This window comes from Myxine glutinosa, chromosome 4 (assembly GCF_964187855.1).
Source record: "Myxine glutinosa chromosome 4, kmMyxGlut1.1, whole genome shotgun sequence".
NCBI lineage: Eukaryota > Metazoa > Chordata > Myxini > Myxiniformes > Myxinidae > Myxine > Myxine glutinosa.
In genome coordinates this window covers 132,535,118-132,542,815 of record NC_136264.1, presented here as the reverse complement: position 1 = coordinate 132,542,815, position 7,698 = coordinate 132,535,118, and the positions used below count along the sequence as shown (strand labels likewise).

At 42.3% G+C, this 7,698-nt stretch overlaps 1 protein-coding gene across 3 annotated transcripts in view; it reads left to right on the top strand.

The window, feature by feature from the left end:
- Window positions 1-6,686: 6,686 nt before the first annotated feature.
- NAA25 (N-alpha-acetyltransferase 25, NatB auxiliary subunit) overlaps window positions 6,687-7,698 on the top strand; it is a 73,296-nt gene continuing 72,284 nt past the window's right edge. Inside the window, exon 1 of one of the 3 annotated variants that reach the window (XM_068113450.2) lies at window positions 6,687-6,799. In XM_068113450.2, the coding sequence (XP_067969551.2) occupies window positions 6,742-6,799 (58 nt within the window). In that variant the 5' untranslated portion in view covers window positions 6,687-6,741. Of the gene's footprint in view, window positions 6,800-6,974; window positions 7,074-7,698 lie in introns of those variants that run through there. The other 2 variants (XM_068113452.2, XM_068113451.2) reach the window with 2 other exon arrangements.

Here is a 7,698-nt window from a genome sequence, read left to right as displayed (position 1 = left end):
ATTTCTGCCATGAATAAGCGTTTTCACGGGTCTGGCTTGTCTGACATCCTCGTTGCGGCAGATGTTATTGCAGAAGGGTCTGTGGACCAGGCATTACGGGGCAAACACTACAAGAGGAGCATACGATGTCTCCGATTGATGTATGAAACTCTGCTGAGAAGAATCATACAACAGTCACTACAGAATGGGGGAAGCATCTCAGATGAACTTGAAGCTCACTTGACTGTCCTGCGGAATCCTTCCTCAACAGCAGAAGAACGGCAGGAATGTTATGCACTTCTGGAAGCCAACCAAGAGGTTATTTCATTGGTGGCAGATGAGTTCAATAGAATTGAGGAGTCCGGTGGTTCAATGGCAAAGTACTGGATCACATTTATGGAGATGACTGAAATATTGATGATGAATCTGCATGCGTTGAGAATCCAGAACTGGGAACAATTCAAGTCGACATTACGTTTAATGCTACCATGGATCCAGATTTATGACAACGATAAATATGGACGGTGGTTGGTTGAGTATTGGCTGGAAATGGAATCCCTCCCAGAGGATGTAGCACAATACATGCGAGATGGCTTATTTGCTCAATCCATGTCGGGAAAGCCTTACTCATGTTTGCCATTGGATCTCTGGATCGAGATGACAATGAACAAGGGTTCAAAGATGAAAGCTGGCTGGCTCAAAATTTTGAAGAACGAAAAGATGCTGCTGTCACATTCCCGAAATGCTAACAATGTTAATAGAGTCCGATCCTCACTGCATGATCTTGCCAGCACATCAGAATCAAAACGACATCACAGTGAAAATGCTCCCACTCGCATGAAGGAAGACGAACAAGCTGTACAAGATATTAACAACTGCATCACTGAATTCGGCTGTGACCCTTTCAATGAAGAAAACAAGGTCTTGAAGTCACTACAGTCTGGAATGGTAGCTTCTGATGACCTCATTCAAGATTTTGAATCGGTCCACACCGATGGCGAGAAATGCTTGAAGGCATTCTGTGAAGACAGAATGTTCAGCAGCAACAAACCTTTCCATGCAACCATTCACAGGAATTTGAGACGGAACTTCAGCAACCCACCTTCAGTCAAGACTGGCGAGCGCATCATGAAGTCAGACGCAATGGAGAACAGAGCGATGGCAGCAGTTGTCTCACTTGCTGAAAATGACACAGAAAATTTCACCTTGTCAGAGATAATGTCGTACCGAGTCACAGATGAATGTCTGCCAATATTCAATATCAACGGCACCATGAAAAAAGTGCAAAAATCTAAGTTGGTAGAAAAATTCAAGCTACATGCGTTGGAACCAACACCAGACAAGTACACGGCGATCCTGGACATGGGATTTATATGGCGTTTGTCTACGCCATCGGTAGAAGACAGGGAAAAGGCTGATGGAATTTCCTACACCTGGGGAGACTACGCATCGAAGGTGTTCGCCGTCATTATGAGCAGACATAAATATGCATCACAAGTTGTGTTTGTCAATGACAGATATGATGTTTCCCTGACCGTCAAGGATAGCGAACGCAAGCTTCGAAAAAGCACTTCTGGATTTTCAGATGGCTCCAAGAATGTATTTTTCAAGCAGTCGGACAAATTCCCATCTGCCAAAGGATTTCAAGACTTCTTCCACAATGCAACAAACAAGCAGCACCTACAGATCTTTCTCAGAAACGAGTTCAGCGTGTTGTACCGAAACTATTCTAACACTGAATTTGTCTACTGCGTTGGGCCCACATGTGTCAATCTATCGACAGGTTTGCCTGTTACAGACTTCCAGTGTGAACAGTTAGAAGCAGACACATGCATGTTCTTCATCTACTCACAAATACGTAAAGCTGGAATAGAAACACCTGTTATCATCGACGCAGAAGATACGGACGTGCTTGTATTGGCATCGTATGTTGCTCATAGAACTGAAGGAGTGCTCGCAATGAAGTACAAAAAGCAGTTCATAGATTGTACAGCTTTCTGCCCGAAGGAAATAGCAGATATCATAGTTCCTCTTCACGTCCACAGCGGCTCAGACACAACAGCAGCATTCTTTGGACATGGGAAGAAAACCATCTTCGACATATCATCCACTTCACCTGAAGCTAGAGCGTTCCTCAGTGAAGTAGGGAAACACCTACCGGTCCCTCAGCAGGTGCTTGATCATATGACGCTGTACACCATACGGTACATATACAAGGACAAACAAAGTACCACTCTGTGTGATGCTCGGGCCAGGAAGTGGCGACAAATGAAAAGGAAATCAATACTGCGGCTTCCACCAGACAAAGAATCCCACGATTTGAAAGTCAAGAGAGTGAACTATCAAACCTACGTGTTGCTCAACTTCGAAAAACCTGATGCGCCACCGTCTCCTTTATCTCATGGCTGGCATCTCGAGGAAGGCATGTGTCTTCCATTGAGGTACATTCACCCAGCACTCCCAGAAAAACTAACTCAGGCTTTGGAAAGCAGCCCAACTATGGATGATCCAGTCGAGTCTGGGTCCGAGACGGACGATTCGGACAGTGAATAACAATTTCAATCTATCCAACACAAACAAACTGTTATAACAACTATTGTCATTTTCAACCCTACCGTATATGCTACTTGTGCAATGTGTATCACTGCTTGTAAATGTAATGTCATGTCACTGTAAATATAATAAAACAAAATAGAGAAAGATAAATTCTTTCTTACTGATTGCAAATGAAAACCTTGAACATTGTGTCAAATAAAAGACGTTGCAATAGATACAATGTACAGTAGCCATAACTGCTTATCTAACGGGCGAGAGGCAGCCATCTTGGTTCGTTACCTGCTCAAAAAGTCATTCATAGTAACAGTAAGGTTATAAATGAAAACACTAGTCATGTAAAACTGTATTTAGACGCCAGCGATGAATCTATGGTATGCACAATTATGAACATATACAATACATGGTTTTTTGCAGCGGCCATCTTGGATTTTGGTCAACATTAATCATTTAATATCATTTTAAGTCACAATATCACTTGACTGATGTAAGATGCAAGATCTGGGCCCAGAAAAACCCACATATGGACACCCAATATGTATATGTAGCATTCACGTAGGCGGAAATATGCCCGATTTCGCGGTTTTGGCGGACATCTTGGATTTTGTCCTCTGGCCGAGTTAGCCCGCATTTTAAAAAAAGATACCCAAGCTTATTTTTTTATATATATTTTTATCTTTCAAAATCAACCTTCAAACCTTGATCACGGGAAAATGGTCACGAACTCTATTGGGAGCTCCCCTACTATATTGCATTTGAGCCCGTTTGTTTGTCTGTTTGTTTGTTTGTTTGTCCGCACAGAATAAATATGATTTTCTCTGCAACCGTTGGTCCGATTGACAGGAAATTTTCACCATAGGTGCAACTCCACCTGTATAATTTTTTAATGATAATTATTCTCGATAATTAAATTAAAATTTTAATGATAATTTTAAAAGGTCACGTGGTTCGGCCGCCATCTTGGAAAAACCGATAAACTATTTGCACCTCTATATCTCCGAAAGCGCCGAATAGAAAAAATTGAGACATGGCTCATTGTAAAGAACTCTCCATGGGGAATAAAATATGTTAATGATGATGCCATAGGTGCTTCCATTATGATGTCATAATTCGACAAGTACAAAACTTCATCCTATCAAGATGAAATTTCTTGAGCATCATGTGGGCATAAATTGGTGGAGAAAAAATAATAATGATGACGTCATCGGTCACGTGGTTCGGCCGCCATCTTGGAAAAACCGAAAAACTTTGCACCTCTATATCTCCGAAAGCGCTGAATAGAAAAAATTGAGACATGACTCATTGTAAAGAACTCTCCATGGGGAATAAAATACGTTAATGATGATGTCATACGTGCCTCAATTATGACGTCATAATTCGACAAGTACAAAACTTCATCCTATCAAGATGAAATTTCTTGAGCATCATGTAGGCATAAATTGGTGGAGAATTTTTTTTAATGATGACGTCATCGGTCACGTGGTTCGGCCGCCGTCTTGCAAAAACCGAAAAACTTTGCACCTCTATATCTCCGAAAGCGCTGAATATAAAAAATTGAGACATGACTCATTGTAAAGAACTCTCCATGGGGAATAAAATACGTTAATGATGATGTCATATGTGCCTCAATTATGACGTCATAATTCGACAAGTACAAAACTTCATCTGATAAAGATGAAATTTATTGAGCATAATCTAGGAATAAATTCGTTTAGAAAAAAAAAAGATGACGTCATCGGTCACGATGACGTGGTTCGGCCGCCATATTTGTTTTAACATAAAAGCCTTAAAAACCACTGAAAATACATCCTGGCGAGGGTTTGCAATCTCTGATTGCTCTTTCTTGTTTGATTATTGTTTTTGATGTATTGTTATTTACTTGTTCGTTTTTGATTTATTTACCTGTTTGATAATTGTTCTTGATTTATTTGATATTGATTATGGCTTTGATTTCTAGTTTGATGTTTTGATGTTTTTTTCAACATTTTTTGTAATACAGTAATGGCTTAGGCCATTTTTAAAATGACTTAGGCCATTAAAACCAAGGAGCATCAAGGAGCACCCAGGAGCTTTCAAAAGACCTCTGGGATAAAGTTGTGGAAAGGCACAGATCAGGGGATGGGTATAAAGATATTTCAAAGGCCTTGAATATCCCTTGAAGCACAGTCAAGACAATCATTAAGAAGTGGAAGGCGCCTTTGGGCTTCATGAAAAGCGCTATACAAAATAAATGAATTATTATTATTATTATTATTATTATATGATACCACCAAGACCATGCCTAGATCAGGCCGTTCCTCCAAAATGGATGAACAAGCAAGGAGGAGACTGATCAGAGAGGCCACCAAGAGGCCAATGGCAACTTTGAAAGAGCTACAGGCCTTTATGACAAAGACTGGTCACTGTGTGCAGGTGACAACAATATCCCAAGCACTCCACAAGTCTGGCCTGTACGATACGGTGGCTGGAAGGAAGCCATTACTCAAAAAAGCCCACATTGAATCCCGTTTGAGGTACGTAAAAAAACACTCCAGAGTGTGGTCTGGCAAAACCAAAATGGAACATGTTGGCCTCAATGCAAAACGTTGCATTTGGCACAAACCCAACAAAGCACATCACCCAAAGAACACCATCCCTACTGTGAAGCATGGTGGAGGCAGCATCATATTATGGGGATGTTTCCCATCAGCAGGGACTGGGGCACTTGTCAGGATAGAAGGGAAAATGGATGGAGCAAAATACAGAAAAATTATAGAGGAAAACCTGCTGTCCACTGCAAGAAAACTGAAATTTGGACAGAAGTTCACCTTTCAACATGACAACAACCCGAAGCACAAAGCCAAAGCTACACTGGAGTGGCTAAGGAACAAAAAGATAAATGTTCTTGAGTGACCCAATCAGAGCCCGACCTAAATACAATCGAAAATCTGTGGCATGAATTGAAGATTGCTTTCCATCAACGTTCGCCACGCAACGTGAATGAGCTTGAGCAGTTTTGTGCAGAAGAATGGGCAAATATTGCCCAATCAAGTTGTGCAAAGTTGGAAGAGACCTATCCCAAAAGACTCACACTTTGCGTGGGGGTGGGGGAGGCGGGGGGGGGGAGTGAGGGGTTGTGGGGTGGGCGGGGGGAGGAGGGTGAAGGGTGGTGGACACGTATCCAACCAAGATATTCTAGTTTTGTATCTTTAATCAATTTTCGGAAATTTGGAGAATTTGTTTTTCACTTGGAAGTTGTGGGTTACGATGTCTAAATAAAGTTGGAAAAAGTCTGATTGAATGTAATTTAATTCCAGGCTGGCAACGAAAGGTGAAAATTTTGAAAGGGGGTGTAGACTTTCCATAGGCACTGTGTGTACACACACACACACACACACACACACACACACACACGCACACACACACGCACACACACACACACACACACACACACACACACACACACAATATATATGCTATTTAATATAAAAAGTATATGTATATGTTTTGACGCTCCCTTGTCGTCAATGAAGGGAATACGAAACAAAGGAAACTTTGTGCACTTTGATTTGAAACTTTGATTCATTTTCATTCACATTTAAATTAAATGAAAGGAAAATATTGAAAACCAAGAAACATCTTCTTAGCCACTATCTACATTTTACATACGCAATATTGCGGAAATCTATTTACTTTCCCTTTTCCTATTCTGTTGGCAATTTACTTTCTCTTTACTACCCTCCTCCGCTCCTTTATTACGAGGAATTGCAAGTTACTGCAACGGAGGAGGCCATTTGGCCCATGAAGCCTACACAGTACACGATCATGCCAATACTTGGTTTCAGTGTCCCGATACGTATATGTATAGCTACCTATTTGACTCAATTTTTTAAGTCGATACTCTTCCTGCTGTCATAGCTGCCTTTGCAGGGAGAATATTCCATGCATTTCCTCGTCTCTGAGGGAAAAACCACAACTTCCTCTTACTCTTTCCTTGTTTTTCTCAATTCGTCCTCGCCATACGATTTCGCGATTTAAAGTATGTTTTATATATATTTTTCGAACACAGGATATAAGAAGAAGAAGAAGAAATAATAATTTGAAGAGGATTAAGAATGTTAAAGATTTAAAATGTGAAGAACGGAAGTAAAAAAAAATTGCGATGCGAAGAAGAAGAATTGTGTCTGTCCGACCAATGAGAGCGCGCCAGTCGGCCGAGCCCCGATCAAGATGGCAGCGCGCAGCCATGTGCAGGAGACGAATGACCGCAGGCTGAGGCCCATATACGGTGCGGCCTGTGCTTTAAGACCCAGTCACTAGGTCTCCTATGGTTGTCATGGGTCCTTTTGCCCGGCGGTGAAAGACGGACTTTGCTTCACTTGTTTCGCCGGAACCGTGAGGCGCGAACGGGACTCCCGCGTTGTTGCTCCTGTCAGGGCCGCGCTCGTCCGAGGTTGTGTTGTTTTGTCTGCTCTCCCCGATAATATAGAAGTCACGGACCTGCGGACTCGGTTCCACCACGATTCCGGAGCGATCGCACGAACACGCGCTCGCTGTTCTCAGTACGTTGCAGGTCGGGATCTGCTAAGGGATTCGAGTTTACTCGCCAAGCTGTGCGGCTCGTTTGGGGATTTCGATTCGAGTCATGTTCGTGCGTGACGTGGAAACAGCGATCGAGTCGGAATGCTTGGGGACGTTTCCGGATCACAAATGGTTAACGCGGTGTTTGTTTTGACATCCCGAGGTGTGTAACTGGTAAGATGTGCTAATCCAAGCGAAGACGTTGGGAGACGGCGGTGTACTTGTACAGTACTAGATGATTTACTGTACAAGGACATTGATGGGCAATGGAGAAACTGGTGGGTTATGATAGTTGTACGGAGTTATCCCACATCATGAGCCACGACTTTAGATTGGAATATCAACAGACCGGTCCATTCGGTGGGAAAGGTTACCGCACTTGCATTCGCACATGTTATCAAATAATGACGTTTTTATCATCTACCAGCACGTTACCTGAAGGGGACTACGTCACACCACCCCCATTCCTCAACCTTCACTCCATCCTCCGACAATGGCACACAGAACATCACGGTTTAAACAAAATTATCTTGCATACAAAACACACACACACACACACACACACACACACACACGAAGGTGGATACTTTTGACACCTGGGAAGGA